The sequence below is a fragment of the Periplaneta americana genome, chromosome 1, assembly GCF_040183065.1.
Source record: "Periplaneta americana isolate PAMFEO1 chromosome 1, P.americana_PAMFEO1_priV1, whole genome shotgun sequence".
Classification (NCBI taxonomy): domain Eukaryota; kingdom Metazoa; phylum Arthropoda; class Insecta; order Blattodea; family Blattidae; genus Periplaneta; species Periplaneta americana.
In genome coordinates, this window is record NC_091117.1 from 102197620 (window position 1) to 102214882 (window position 17263).

The 17263-nt window shown below is 36.1% G+C and overlaps 1 protein-coding gene across 4 annotated transcripts in view; it reads left to right on the forward strand.

Annotated features, from left to right (window-relative positions):
- The window catches only part of Vps50 (vacuolar protein sorting 50), a 167168-nt gene that overhangs the window by 41670 nt on the left and 108235 nt on the right, over positions 1-17263 (forward strand). For all 4 annotated transcript variants that reach the window (XR_011331986.1, XR_011331987.1, XM_069825148.1 and 1 more), the window contains exons 8-10: positions 411-597; positions 10961-11150; positions 11231-11446. Coding sequence is in view for 2 of the 4 variants with exons in the window: in XM_069825148.1 (XP_069681249.1) it covers positions 411-597; positions 10961-11150; positions 11231-11446 (593 nt within the window). In the remaining 2 variants the exon portion in view is untranslated. The remainder of the gene's footprint in view (positions 1-410; positions 598-10960; positions 11151-11230; positions 11447-17263) is intronic.

Genomic DNA, 17263 nt, shown 5'->3' on the forward strand with positions numbered 1-17263 from the left:
GATCATATATCCTATAGTCTCTTCTTCTAGCTTACAAAGTCTACGTCTATTGTTGCCATTATAGAGTTCCAGTTCATCATTGAGTCAATCCATTTCAATGCCAATAATAATTTATTTAAACTTCACCACGAACAGAAAGGAAGCTTCCAATAATTATAGGTGGCTTACAACCATTATAATGCATAGTGTGGAATTTCTCATTTTGGTATTGTATTAATCTTTTCTATTATTCTTGCAGCTCTTTGCCTTAAGCTAGTTGGATATGGTACATTATTATTCTAAGATTTATAGAACATGGCACACTACATTCGTGTGCAATGCTTTCTAAAGCTCTGTGTTATGTCACCCAAAGTGTGGTACACGTTTATGTAAATTGGATGTTGTGTTCTGTGTTACTTGTGTTGTTGTAGATGGAGTGAGTGAGCCTGTGGACTTTGAGGCTAGCTTCAACAAGCAGTATGTGAGGCAGAAGCTGGGCAATGGCTTGTCACGTATCTGGCATGATGTTCAGGCTCGCATATCCACATTCCTGCTTGGATCTGATCTGGCATGGTACAAGTTTGACGAGTTCCTTCAGGTTCTAAGCGTAGTTCACAGGTGAATGTCTATTCAATCACACATATACACTGAATGGTCTAGCAGTAACTTGGCGAGCTACGGTGTTTCACCAACAGCACAGTTTCTCCATACATAAAAATGCTTTGAGTGTATATAGAACCACTGTGAAGTAGGAATTCTTCGAGAATTTTAGTTTTCCTTGCATCTTAATTCCATAATTCCTCTATTATTGTCGTAACATATCATGATATATTTTATTTGCCTCTGTAGTTTGAAAGTGACTAAAGAACTATGCTACTTTGTTATATAACCACATATACGTATACAGTATAGGAATGAATACAGTGAAAGTGGATACCTGCATGAAAATGAGTGAGAAAATTCCTGAACATAAGTACTGTAAATGAAATATCATTGTGAAACATCTTGTAATGATTATGTACGTAGTAGGTGGTGTGCAGTGAATGCTTATCGAATTGTCTGCTTTTTGTTTTATAATGATTAGAGATGGTAGATTTTTACAATCACGATAAATGCGAAATGTGCCAACATGCTGTTAAAGTAAGTAATTTTATACATAAAAGCATGTTAAGTATATTACTGTAGTTTTTAATCTGCTATAAAATACGAAATTGAGTACAAAATGCGAAATATATGTTTGTACGAAATTACTTTTTATGAGACATGTTTGTGTCTTTGTGAAGAAAATCCGAATCTATCTAAAGGCTCTGCCAAATACAGGGTCTTACTTTTTTTAATAGTTTGGTCACCTCTCCATGTTAGCTTTTACAGTATGAATAGCACAGGAATGTGACCTATTTGATAACCTCCTTGTTGCTATCTCTACCGTAGGGCTGGGGATGGAGCGGTTCGGTTCGGAGCAGTTACTGTGACGTCATTACTCGGTTGATCCGGGTACAAATTTGTGGCGGCAGATTGAACATTTGGATAGATTAAGTCGATTTTAGAACGTACTATGAAAGTGAAACAAACCGTGTTTTAAAAGCGTTGTAGTAAAGTGCTTTCGCTTTGCCATTTGACGAGAAAAAAAGTGCTTCTCTTCATTGCAAAATTGCGGATGCAAATTTTATTTACGTGATTACAGCTACTTGTGGAGTTATTTTATATGAAAGGTCTATTTAACCTTCAGTGTTGTTATATATGACACACGAAATAATATTGATAAAATGATTTATAATACTAACAGCTAATAAATTAACATGTGAGGTAAATGTTAAATGCTGCAGTTAAGTAAAAAAGAAGATAGGAAGAAACAAGCTCCATGAAGTGCTGCGTAAAGCACTTAAAATAGCACACAAAATTATTTACTATTACGGAAAGTGGATAAAATAATCAATAAAATGTGGAACCTTGAACTGAAGAACATAATGTTTATTTATTTTATAACATGAGTAGCCTTCCATATAACCATGTTCTCTTTGGTGAAGAGTAATATTATCGATAAATTAAAGTAGGCTAATTAGGTAACATAAATCACAGAAATAAATACAAATAAAATGATGACTGAAGAGGTAAAATCCAATAAACACAAATAGAAAAATATAATACACTTTTTTAACATATCTCAATATTAATGAAACACTCTAATATAATAATAATAATAATAATAATAATAATAATAATAATAATAATAATAATAATAATAATAATAACTTACTTATGGCTTTTAAGGAACACGGAGGTTCATTGTCGCCCTCGCATAAACCGCCATTTGTCCCTATCCTGAGCAAGATTAATCCACTCTCTACAATCATATCCCACCTCCCTGAAATCCATTTTAACATTCTCCCATCTACGTCTCGGTCTCCCCAAAGGGCTTATTCCCTCAGACCTCCCAACTAACATTCTGTGTGCATTTCTGGATTCGCCCATACATGCTACATGCCCTGCCCATCTCAGACGTCTGGATTATGTGTTTTAAAAGCGTTGTTCTGTTCTTCCTAATTATGTCAGGTGAAGAATAAAATGCATGCAGTTCTGCGTTATGTAACTTTATCCATTCTTCTGCAACTTCATCCCTCTTGGGCCCCATATATTTTCCTAAGCACTTTATTCTCAAACACCCTTAACCTCTGTTCCTCTCCCAAAGTGAGAGTCCAAGTTTCACAAGCATACAGAAGAACTAGTAATATAATTGTTTTAATAAATTCTAACTTTAGCTTTTTTGAGAGTAGACTGGACGATAAAAGCTTCTCAACCGAATAATAACATGCATTTCCCATATTTATTCTGCTTTAATTTCCTCCCGAGTGTCATTTATATTTGTTACTATTATTATTATTATTATTATTATTATTATTATTATTATTATTATTATTATTATTATTATTATTATATACAGTAATATGTAGGCCTACAGACTGTCAGTGTTCATTAGGCCCACTTGATAGGACATGTAGACATAATATATAGGATGAATTACTCTTCAATACTAGAGTTTCAGCCCGCCTTTGGGATAAGGATGATCTCCTGTCGGAAATAATTTGTCCTCCAATAGAAAATATTTAAGTACAATAGTTCCTATGTCGTCTGCTAGATCTAAGTGAAATGTGAACTGACCGGTAATGGCTATGGTTAACCGAGTAACTTCGGTGCTCTGCTGCAAGCACATTAAACCGCTAGAACTGAGTTACTCAACAGTCTACTCGCTCCGTCTCCAGCTCTACTCTACCATTATTTCGAGTTTTCACCTAATCGGTCTTGTGCTGGTGGTAGAATATTGGTTACCTATGTGATTTCTTTAGGTCCAATCTTCACTTATAAACAATTTGTATAAGGTAATAGGTGATTGTGATTAACTACGAAGTTCATCCAAGAAGTAAGTTCCAATCGCGTCCAGAGATAGCATGACTAGTCAGATGGGAATGCACATGCGTAGCAATAAAGAGGGGGTATGTGGGAATAATACAGTGCAGTTTCAGTCTTGTGACAGCCCTCAAAATCTGTACTTCACTGGCTGGTCATGATAATATCTTTGAAAAATATTGGAGTGCAAGAGGTCAAATGACTTTATTGTCAAACACCTGGCATTAGAAAACAACAACAACAACATCTTGTGACGGCAGTAGTTATTGCACAGCGCTAGAACAAAATGGCTGCACTGATATCTTTTCTGCCAACTGCGAGATTCGTGCAGTTATCAGATTTCTGCATGCTCAGAAGCAATCTCCAGCAGAGATCCACCGCCAATTGTGCAACGTGTATGGACCCGACATTATGAGCAACAGTATGGTCAGACGATGGTGCAGACAATTCACTGAAGGCCAAACCAATGTGCACGACGAAGACCGTAGTGGCCGACTGTCCCTGGTGACATCAGAACTGGAAAGTGTGCGGCAAGTAGTTTTACAGAAGCAGCACTTCACATTTTCGGAATTCTGTGGTGAATTTCTCCAGATGACTTGCTCATTGCTGCACGAAATCGTCTCCTGGTGGCTTGGTTTTTGGAAAGTGTGTGCAAGGTGGGTGCCAAATCAGCTGAAAGGTGACGAATTTCTCGACAATGTTGTCACTAGGGATGAAACATGGGTGTTGCATACCACACCATAAACAAAACAACAATTCATGCATTGGCGGCATAGTGGTTCACCTATGAGGACCAATTCAAGCAGACAATCTCTGTCAAAAAATCATGTGCACTGTCTTCTAGAATCGACGTGATGTCCTCATGGTGCGAGTTTTTACCGCGAGGGGAGACCGTTTCTTGTTCACAATTTCACTGTAATTTTATATGTTATTTTGCCTATTAATTATTTTCAAGTATTTTAACTGGAAAATCTAGAAAATGTGACTGTTAAGACGTTGATGATATTGAATTTCTACTACCAAACTTTCCATAAAAATGTTCCATCCCAAACTGTACGAAATGCTAAATTTTACCATTGATAATGCTATGAAATGCTAAATCTAATTTTTAACGTGCTAAAATTTTTAATGACACAGTAAATTCGAAGAGATACATCCGGGATATTTTGGCTCTCTTCTTACTGAGTTTATTGAAGAAGAACAAAATTTTGTATTCATTTAGAAAGACTCAACAATAGGAGTACACACTGCAGTTAATTCTTTGAAAGTAATAAGAAGAGTGTTTAGGAACGATGTATCAAGAAAGATATGTAGTCTCTTTAATCTCCTAATCTCACATTATCTGTATGTGGTTTTTGTCTATGGGAAGTGTAAAGAACAAAATGTATAATAAAATCAATGCACTTCAGAAAAATGAAAGACTATCAGGAGAGAAATTTCTCTTGTGAGCTCCAAAAAGGTTTGTGTATACTGGAACTATTTAAGGAATTATCAGTTATGCTTAGATGTTGGAGTATATTTCCGACAACTGAAAAGAAATGGGTGAGTCATATAATATATTGATACAAATCCAACTTTGCCCTACTTCTTTGTCATGAGTTTTGTTTCTGGCAGGATGAAGATATTGCAGATACTTGATCTGTATGTTAGTTTTATTGCTTTAAATTGCACTATAGGCTAGGTTGTGTTAAGTTAGAAGTAGGCTAATGTATCAGTTAATACTGAAGGTTTTTCCTTTTAACTTAATGATGGTTACTGTTCAGTTTTTAATTTCTTATTATACAAAGTGTGTGTGTTTTCCCCCCCACTAATGGCGGGTACTTATCTGTTCGTCATTCACCCATATGAAGTCAGTTGTGTGTAGAGGCAGTACTGGTATACAGTGATGCTACAATAAATCAATTTTGATGGAAAAAACATTTTTTCAGCATCCCAAAAGGGTGTTTTTGCTTTGTAATTTGTTCATATTTTCTTGAATAATAGACAATAGCTTTTATATATTCTGTTGTTGTTTTATTACTGTACAAATTGTGTATACATACTAAAAAAATAATTTAAACTTTATTTTACCATATATACACTATGTAATCAAAAGTATCTGGAAACCCACCTCAAAATGAAGTACAAGTTTGGGCAGCCCTTCATTGGGAACACTTGCAGTCAATATAGTGTTGGTCAACCTTAACCTTCATGACAGCCTTCACTCTCGCAGGCATACTCTCAATCGGGCAGCGAAAGGTTTCCTGGGGAATGACGCCCATTCCTCCCTGAGCGCCGAAATGAGAAGAGGTATCGATGTGGGTTGGTGTGCTCTAGCATGATGTTGACGTTCCAAAACATCCCAGATATGTTCTATCGGATACAAATCAGGACTCTGCACAGGTCAGTTCATTAGTGCGACGTTGTTGTCGTCAAACCACTCCTCTACAGTATGGATGGGTGCTTGGTTGAATTGAAAGACACAATGGTCATCCCTGAACTGGTCTTCGATGGTGGCAGCATGAAAGTAGTTAAAATGTCAACGTAAGCTTGTGCTGTGACATTACAAGGTAAAACAAGCTCCCTCCAGGAGAAACATGACAACACTGTAATCCCACCACCCCCGAATTTAACAGTCGGCACTATAAACACTGGTAGATGTCGTTCACTAGGCATTCACCACACCCATATCCTACTATCGGATCGCCACATTATATACCGTGATTCATCACTCCACACAATGGTTTTCCACTCTTCTAGGGTCCAGTTTCGATGCTCCTTACACCATGCGAGGTGGCATTTGACATTTCCCTTTGTGATGTGTGGCTACGGGCAACTGCTCGACCATGGGAACCAAGTTTATGCACCTCGCGCTGAACAATCATGGTGCTTGAAGAAGATCCTGATACAGTTCAGAATTCCTGTGTCATGGTGGCAGTGGATGATTGACGATTACGCTGTACGACTCTCAACACTCGACGGTCTCTGAAAGTCGTGGATGGTCGACCTGCATGCTTTTGAGTTGTAGACATCCCTTCACGTTTCCACTTCAGTATAACATCACTAGCAATGGATCTAGGGATGCTTAGGAGAGTGGAAATCTCGCGCACAGACTTCTTACACAAGTACCACCTGACCATGTTGAAAGTGCGGAGTTCCTCAGAACATCCCATTCTGCTGTCTTGTGCTGTCTGATGTCTGCTGACTACTGTGTCACCTTCTGTGATAAAAACACGTTTTGCGGAGTGTCCGGATACTTTTGATCACATATTGTATTTTAGTTTTTCAACAAATTCTATCATATTTTTGCTGATCTCTGTGCCAGTTTCTTCTAGTAATAATAATAATAATAATAATAATAATAATAGTATTAGTAATAGTTAACGGCGGCCGGGTAGCTCAGTTGGTAGAGCAGCTGGCTACGGACTGGAAGGTCAGGGGTTCGATCCCAGGTGGTGACAGGATTTTTTTCTCGTTGCCAAACTTTCAGAACGGCCCCGAGGTTCACTCAGCCTTCTATAAAATTGAGTACCGGGTCTTTCCCGGGGGTAAAAGGCGGTCAGAGCGTGGTGCCGACCACACCACCTCATTCTAGTGCCGAGGTCATGGAAAGCATGGGGCTCTACCTCCATGCCCCCCAAATGCCTTCATGGCATGTTACGGGGATACCTTTAATAGTTAACACGTGAAAAGAGTAGACTACAATGTTCATGTAAAATGTATTAAGTTTCTTTCATTATTTTCGAAAGGTATGTGGTGTATGAATTGAACAACAGGAAGGGAGTGCCTTAGTTTATAATATGTAATATCTTTTAATATCAAGAATGACAGCCATTTATTTTAATATAATTGGACGAAGTTTTGAAATTACGTCTATTGATCATAAAATATTCTACGAAGCATTTAATAAGCAACGGTGCAGCGGCGGATTTTCAGGGGAGGCAAGGGAGGCCGAGCCTCCCCTAATATTTTACCAGAACACAATATGGCAGTAACAATTTCAACTGAATTAAGATCACAGACAAGTTACAGCAAATGACGAACATTTTTCCTTTTATATTAATTTTACTATTCACTACGACTAAGTTGTAAGTTACGTAAAGTCGACCACATTCAGTTGATGATGCCTGCTTGCTATACTGTAGATAGCACAAATAATTTGTACTGAAAAATAACAGATAGCGCTGTAACCTGTATAGTCGACATCTAGCAGCCTGCAGTGTCTATGCGAGTGCGGGAGAGAGGAGTCGGTTACATGACGCTCCTCCCCGGTAACCATGACAACAGCAGTTCAACCAATAAGATAGCTGGTTAGCGGAGTGTTTAAACTTGACTAGAACGCGTGAAGGGAGCCGATTTGGAGACGTCCTACCCACCGCTGACAACTGTACTGCTCATAGTTACGGCCGGTTTCGGCTGTATTGGGAAGCTCTCTCTCTTTCTCTCTTCTGGTTTTAGAAAATTGAGTGACGTGTTGTTAGTTTTCTCTTGTTTGCGGGTGTTCTTGTCATTTTATTCTTTTGTGTTACGAGATGTATTTACTTATACATTATTTTAAATATATCGAGAGTTTAGAAACAAATGCAGATTTGTCTCTAGCTTCTTGTAATAGCAGTTATTCAGTATGTTGTGACCTATTTGATCGGTTTGCGAAGAAAGAGGAATGTCCAGTTACTTTGCTGTAAAATTAAACTATGTAATGGTAATGAGCAAGTCCCGGATTCTTAGGTTCGAATCAATTTTGTTGGTATCTCGTTACTCTCGAAATATTTTTTTTCTTGTTCGTTTTATGTAGCAAAGAGTAACATTCTTAAGTGTGTGTGCGTGTGCATGCGCGTGCATGCGCGTGCATGTGAAGTCATCATCCTTCTTGCTTCCCAATATTTTGATGGAAGGTCCACAAATGTCCTAAGAGTTTCACAATTAGCCAGGTGCTCCATCTCCATGTCCTCAAAATGGATACATACAAGAGGTAGAAAAGCTTAAGCAAATTCTAGAAATACCAAGTGAAAAGGAAAACTTGATGTCTCGATATAATCCACTTAATAACTTCAAAGTAGATTGCTGCCTTGATCTTGATGAAGTCTTCAACAAAAAAAATGATATAAATCCAGAAATAGCAAAAGCCATTGCCCTACAAACAATTAATAGAAAATATCCACAAAAGGACTGGTTGTACATTTACACTGATGGATCTCTCATGGATCAAAATGAAGGAGCTGGAGCAGGAGCTACTTGCCAATACTTTTCTCTTTATAAAAATGTTGCCAAGTACACAACAAATTTTGATGGCGAAGTTGAAGCCATTTATACATCACTTCAAAATGTATTTGTTTGGCTAAACCAGTGCACAAAAACATAGCCATCCTGTCTGACTCCAAAGCTGCAATCCAGTCCATCAGCTCAACTACAACCCCTAAAATGGAAAAAGTAAAAGAAATTCATTGCATGGTAAAACAAATTCAAATGCTAAATAAAAAAGTGGTCTTCCAATGGATCCCTGCCCACTGCGGACTGAACGGTAACGAGAAAGCAGATATGTTAGCAAAGAAAGGAACTTATATCAACTTAAAAACAAATTTCAAGTTCCCATATGAACCAATAAAGCGAGTCATAAAAAGAATAAGTTACAGCGATCAGGCAAAACATCAAAATTCAAAAAGGAAAGAATCATTCAAAGATCCAAAACTAATTCCTGATCTACCTCGAAAATCTGCCGTGGCCATGTTTAGATTGATTACTGGTCATGATTGCCTCAGTAAACACCTCCATCGTATTGGAGTACTGAATTCACCTAAATGCTTACTGTGCACATTCTTAAATGTAATATGACCTAAAAAGACCTAATTCGTAGGTTAGGACTTAAAGTGCCCCAAAGAGTGGCAATCTTTACCAAGCCATTGTAATATATTAACAGTATGGTGTTTATTTTTATTTTTTTTCCCGTAAAATCATATAAATTCCTAAACATAAGATTTAAAATCCTAAAACATAAATTGGAAAACCTAATTTTAATTTCTTAAAATCTATAAATTCTGCGCTTGGTAATGAGGGACGTCACAGGCCTTATATTTTTATATTCTCATCATTCACGTCTTTGCCTCCTCAACTTTCAAACCCACCATCCGCTACTGCAACGGTGAGGCCTTTAAATGTCTCAGTGTCATTGTCCTTTAAATGTTCTGCTACAAATGTCTAGAACCGAACAGCGCTCCGAGTGGCAGAATTGGCATCACATGGGAACCAATTTAGATCCGTATTTCAAGCGCTATGTGCCAGCTTGTATAATCTCGTAAGCATCGGCTGCCAGGAAGTCAAAAGGAGAATAGCAATGGCAAAGGAAGCTTTTAATAGAAAAAGGATCATCTTCTGTGGACCTCTGGAAAAAGAACTAATGAAGAGGCTAGTGAAGTGCTTTGTGTGTAGTGTAATATTATTATGAGCAGAAATAAGGACATTACGACGAAGTGAAGAAAAGTGACTAGAAGTATTTGAAATGTGGATATGGAGGAGAATGGAATGTGTGAAATGGACAAACAGAATAAGAAACGAATCTGTATTGGAAAGAGTGGGTGAAGAAAGAATAATGCTGAAACTGATCAAAAAGAGAAAAAGGAATTGGCAGGGTCATACCTGAGAAGAAACGGCCTACTGAAGGATGCACCGGAAAGAATGGAGAATGGGAGAAGAGTTTGGGGCAAAAGAAGATATCAAATATATTAGATGACATTAAGATATATGGATCATATGAGGAGACAAAGAGAAAGGCAGAAAATAGGAAAGATTGGAGAATGCTGGGTTTGCAGTGAAAGACCTGTCCTTGGGCAGAGCACTATGAATGAATAGATAAAAGCTGTCTGGAGTAACATTAGAACTATAAAATAATACTGAATTGCAATTCAGTTATAATAAAAATAAAAAACAGTGCCTTTTAAAGTCATGATACACTAAATTTTAGAAGATGGCCGTAACAGCTGCTTTGCAACATATATTATGGTATTTATTATGTAGATTGGCGAACGTTATAGATTAGGTGCATTATATTCAGAATGTACTAAAAATAAATTATTGTTATTGCTTTAAATGTTCAATTAGAGTAACAGTATGTCCAAAAGAATAAAAATGTCAAGTGATCATAATATGACCACCCACTATGTGTGGGCTACCATTATAACTTTCGTGTCCATGAACTTACTTTTACCGAGCTTGGTGTACAGTTCACCCTTGTGGACTTAACCACTAGTTAGTGACAAACTTAGTGATTCACCAATGTTCCGACTCCTGGCAAAATCGGATATAGTATTCTTCCGTGCCTCAGACTGTGGCTTTCTTTTAATTTAATTTTGCACACTATAAATTACAATTACAGTTACATTAAGCAAGTATTTTGTCACATGAGATGTTGGAAATGATGTCCTTCTACATCGACACATTTCTGACATGTTTGAAGAAAATTGGCATTTGCATGCATCATTTCATCTTCTGAAAACCCAGCAATTTCTCTCTTTATAAGGGGAGGTTTCGACTTGATTTCTTTAGTAGTTCCCTTGTTAGATTGATAATTTTATTTTGAAACTATGTGTACGTTGTTGTGTAGGTTGATTGAAGTTGGTGAGGAGTTCTGTGGCAGCAAGTCTGAAGATCTTCAGAATTCTATAAAGAAGCAAAGCAGTAACTATTTCAGAAATTACCACCGTGACAGCCTGGAGGAACTCCGCATCTTCTTAGAGAACGAGAGCTGGGAACTGTGTCCTGTAAAACCTGATTTCTCCATCCTTCAACTGCAGGTGTGTGACGCTGTTGCTGCTAATATATCTGCTCAGGTTCGTAGTATGTTACAGTTTCTAATTCTCTTCTTCTGCTGCAGGAGTTCCGTTCATTACGACATGTGCTCAAGAGCTGGAAGCCTCGAAGTGATGGTGGTCAGACAACTGTCAGCAGTCCCGACTGTAGCAGCAGTAATCACTCACAAGATGGTAGTTCCATTACTGGAGGCTACTTTGCACGTTACTCAGAAAGTGGGAGTCCATTTGACATAGGACTTGATGATGTTCATGAGGAAGATATTCTAGCAAACATTGGAGTAAGTAACACAGAATAACTTAGCTTTTAGCTTGTAATAATTTAATGATTTAATTACTTTTTTTTTTCTTACAGTGTCTGGATTCCTAGAAATAATAAATAATGTGTATCGCATTTTTATAAACATACGAACAGGAATATGCATGGTTTTCATTATATTGCTTTTAAAAGTATAAAATTTACCAAACTGCAGAGCTGTTAATATTTTTCATTGCTGGATAATAATTCGTTGAAAGACATAATGGGTTAGCATGTAAAATTACACTACATCGTTGTGTATTATTATTATTATTATTATTATTATTATTATTATTATTATTATTATTATTATTATTATTATTATTTCTAATATTATTACCACTATTAATGTTACACTTAGGATTCCTAGGTTTTATGAACAAAAGAGTGAAATGTTTATTAATAAGTAATAACATAGCCAAGATTTTATGCCCACTCACCTTTTAGTGTTAAATTGTAATCCATATAAACAGTTTGATGGTTACAGAGATGGTTTGTCGATAAGAGAGAAAATTGATGTTATAAAATATATTGTTAAAATAATAGAAGAAATGCAGCTAAGACGGTACAGGCATGTTATGAGAAAAGAAAATAGATTAAATAGAGAAGCCCTAATTTGGAAAGCAGAAGGAAGAGAACATTGAAGGCTCTTGACCAACTTTCTTGGGGGTTCAAATAATTCGGAAAAATTATTTTTTTTTCGCATTATTAAACTTACCTTAAATACACTGCACAACTGCAGTTTTTGAATGTGGAATGTATAGGCCATACATAGAGATGTGATTTTTTGGTATTAATGAAACACTGTACGCGAATTATTTGAAAAATTAATTATATTTGCAAAGAACACATATCTCACACAAATATTCTCTAGGAAACAAGTGGCATTTAACTGCGAAATGTAATGATTTCAACGAAATAGCCTCATAGTTACGAAATTAGTACTGCACCTGAAAACATATTTTTTTTTTTCTTTGATAAATACTAGCGATAACAAGGTCGAATATTAAAGGATCGACATGAAATTTTAGTTGAACCAGTTAATATGTTCGCTGCCGATTGAAGTGTTGCAAAATCTATCTCCAGAAACCAATTGGTTTTTTATGTTTGTTTATCATATGAAAGTGTTTGTGAATAATTATTTAGCCTCATTTACAATTTTCGCATACAAACAATATTTGAAATCTTGATGACTCATTTACATTTCACTGTCAGTGAGTAATTAATACCATGTCCAGTGTCATTTGACGCGTTTTTTGTGTGTTATGTCGCTGTATATTGAAATTGTTAGGGAAAAAAATAATTGAGCTCACCTTACTTCATTTCTTGAAGATTCCGAAGCAGGGATTGACACAATCCAGATTGACCAGGGCAATCAGAGCAGTAGAATGTTGATTCTTTTCTTTTGTCATTTTCATAATATATTTTGCAGCATTTCCTCATTACTTTTCATTTCTCATTAGCTCTTTGTTTTGCTGACAGATGTTTCACAGCTGGTAATACCTGTTTGATAGTTGGAGTGCTGAATGTTACATAATGATAGCAAGTATCGTATTACTGCAAATCTGAAATCATATAACGAAATCCTGTTCCTTGTGTGTACTGAGAATGAAGATTATTGTGTGTTCAGTAAAACATTATTTGGAAGCGGTGGATACCAATTTTTTTTATACCACTGAACTGTTTTTCTTTTACATGCGTAATACGAAAACGTTTGATCTTCCGATCGACACCTGAGATGTGCTTATTATACTTTTCAGTTGCATGTGACTTTTTTACTTTTTCCCCTCTCTTGTTTACTGTTTCAACAATATTGTCTTCAAATTCAGTCGAGATAAATAAGACGTCTCTCTTATATTTCCACTTTGTTACAACACCATTAGCATTTTGACACCTACATTCTTCCTTCTGTCACTTAGATTTCGTTACTTCAACTGAGTTGTTTTTGTAATTGGAGCGTAATGTTCCAGTACAGTATATGTCAGCTTAGATTAACTGTAAAGCCAGGTTATAACTGTTGTAAAAATTTTCCGTGTATAATGCATGATCCACATTCAGCTTGCCATCTATCAGTTTTAGTGCAACATTCGAGCCATGTCCTTTGCCACCCAAATTATCAATTTGTCCTGTGTATACTAAAATACATAGTACCATACATTGTCTTTTGTGAACATGTACAATTTTATACCATATTTGTGCCTTTTCCCTTTTATGTATTGCCCAAAAATTAGTCGACCTCTCCATAATACCTTAGATTCATCTAGTGAGAGGTTCTTTCTTACACATTATCAATTGTATCGTTGAAGAGATCCAACAATGCTTTTATTTTCACTAGTCGCTGATGTGAATTAGTTTCACCAGGTTTTGGATTTGCTGTAAAATGGAGGCACAGTAATATTAGAAGGAAACGATTCCTGCTCATTTTAGACGAAAAGCAGTCCATTGTGAACAAGGGGTCTTTCTTCCCATAATCCTGGATATGTGACATCTGAACCATACCCATGTGAAACAAAAGACCTAGAAAAACCTTCATCTCTTCTACTGTAACATACACCCATGAAATTATTATAATTATTCGGTATATCTAAAGAAAAACTTCTTCTGCATAATTATTAGTTTCTGTTACTAGTAATTTGTAGAACTCTCACACACAAATAAATTCCAAAAATTCACTGACTTATCATTAGCAAGTTCGACCTTTAGCCCAGGAACACCACTAAAGTTTATATTTCTCAAATTAGGTGGCCCATCAGAGCAAACAGAGTTAGAGCTATCCAAATTTTGAACTGGAGTAGCAACTGGAATAGTACCTGAATTATTAGATGAATCAAAATCAGTTTCACTTTCATGTTCATTTTCACTTTCGCTTTTATTTGGAATGAAGTCATTGTCACTGTCCGAAATAGAGGTTGAAGTGTTCAATAGAAATAGATATCACAATTTCATCAGCCTTGCAAATTTTAACTGATGTCTGTTTAAGATTTTTTGCATTTGAAGGATCTAGAGGCATCTCAAAATTATCATCTAATTTATCATTCATGATTCCTCCACTTAATGGGCGGAAGGAAAAAACCAAGAATAATTGTAAGAAGCAGTAATGCTACATTAGAGTACCAGACACCAAAGTACTGAATGATAAATAATGCATGGGAAAGCAAGAAAACTGTGCACATCATTATCTTATATTGCGAGGACAATGTGATGCTTATAGTCAAGTGGCACCCAACATGTTAAAACATTTGGTGAAGTCATGGTTTGTAGATCCTTAGCAAAACGTAAAAGTATGAATCTTCTAGGATGTATCTTGGAAAGAAAGAAGATGCAATAGAATCTTGATAATTGGGCCTTCATTTAATTTATTTAGAACACCTTTGAAGAACGAAAACATATCAATAATGTAGCCTACCACTGTGGAGTAACGGTTAGCATATCTGATCGTAAAACAAGTGGGTCCAGGTTCAAATCCTGGTTGGGACAAGTTACCTGGTTGAGGTTTTTTACAGTGTTTTCTTTTCCCTACTAAGAATAAACACTGGGTAACTTTCGGCACTGGACCCTGGACTCATTTTGCTGGCATCATCACCTTGATTTCACACAGACACTTGATAACCATTGCAGTTGATAAGGCGTCGTAAAATCAATTAAAATAAAATCAGTAATGTATAACTTTGATTGATTTGCTTATTTTGGACACCATCTGGCTTAACTGGGACAGTGATGTAAGCAGATGGGGAATATCTTCCTCCCAAAAACATATCCATAGTTCAGCTAATGGAAATGGGAATTATAAAACAAATGGCTGACATTGTATCACGGAAGATTGGTTAACTACATCCTAGAAGCAGTTAAAATCTACTAACATAATCTTCAAAGGTCTGAGAAGTAAGCATTAGGCTTAACATTTTACAAATAATACAATTTGTTGCCAATAGCTGGTGAGAAATAAGCAGCGAAACAATTCAGAATTGCATTGCTTACTGTGGTTTCAAGAATTCTAAGTTGAAGATGCCAAATACAATCTGTAATCAAAATGAAGCACTTTCGGATCTACTTCACGTCGGAAACTACGAAGAAGTTTTATGCATTGGTAAGTCCTCAGTGGCGCAATGAAAATGATTTCAATTTAGTTTCAATTTTACACTAGAAAGTTGTTTTTATAACAAAATCCTAAGAAAATGCAGATTTTTATGAAGTAATTGTTGAAAAAATACAGCAGTTGAGACGAGGAAAGTGATATAAGTGAGTGCCTAATCAATCACAATGCCAGAAAACGTATGCTAAACTGCAAGAAGATAACGAAGACAGTCCTTTTATCTGTGCTAGGAATCATAGATGGTTACAGAGTTTGTACATTACAGTAGGCGAGTTTATTTTTTACCATAATTTGTTCATGTTTGTGCTGAAATAATTTTAAATAACTTAGTGGAGAGGGAAGGGAACTGACCACCCTACCCTATCATCTCCTGACATAGTTGCCTCATGAGTGTTGCCTTATTGGTGTCACGTAAGAGGTTCTAACCCAACTTCATGCATGATAGTGTTCTACAGGCAAAGAGCAACAAGAGTGCCCATGTGGCAAGTTGTCGGGCTGTCTCATGCAATGTCAGTTGCCATGAGACCAGTGGAATTACAATGTTAACCATTACATCAACCTACAAGTGTACAGAGGAAGAACATGTCTCAACCAAGTCCAAGCAGAGATCTACCATGCTACTTTAAAGTGTGATTGGGAAGAAATGTTCTTTATTGCATCTGAAACACTTGCAAAATATTTAATGTGTACAAAAACTTCAGTCAAAGAAATTCAATCTTAAGAGACGTTACTCTGTATATCATAGCCAACAATATTATGACTATGTAGATGAATTGCAAATGAAATTTATAAACTCAGAGAAGCACTGCTATCAAAAGAAGTTTTAATTAACTTAAAATAACTCTTTGGGGAGGGGGGATTTAGTCACAGTTACCCCATGAAAGACACGAAATTGAGAATGTTATCATCATCGTCATCATCATCACCATCATCATCATCATCATCATCATATCTCTCAGTGTATCTATTACATTTTAAATATATTTTGCTTTTTCGAGGGACACAGAGTAAATATATCAATCTTTTGCCATGTCACACAGGACTGAGACACAGAAATGTTTTTTGCTAAAGAAATGTAAAAGTCAATTTATAAGGAAAAAAAAAAAGATATATATATATATATATATATATATATATATATATATATATATATATATATACGCGTGAAATATATTGTATTATTACCTTTATTAAGAATTTTACACAAAAAATGCGTCACTGGTGTGATCACATTTGTAAGTTGTGATAATATTATAGTTTATGTTTTGTAATACTCTTTGAACTTTAAAACACTCTGTGTCCTAAAATTCTATCGCCACTGATGCAATGAGCTTGGATCCGAGAGCAGAATTGTGGACTCACTTTGCCAGCAGGGCAAGAGCACACTCATAATCTGTTCTACTGACTCCCTGTAAAATGAATATGAATGATGAAACTTCGCATAATTGGAACAAAGTGTATTAAACCCATTCTCCATCAATTAACCAGAATGGCCTGTATATCTATGAAATCCTTTAGGAAAATGTATAAGCGAAATTTACTACTTCCACAAAGAAAATGTTACGGCCATATTCCCTTTTTGTCATTTATTGGCTTATTGTCACCACTATGTGATCGACATTATATGTTATAAGTACAGAGAAGAAGAAATTCACTTCATTAAAGAGAACAATGTTTAGTGTGACTATAATTAATTTCATTCATTCA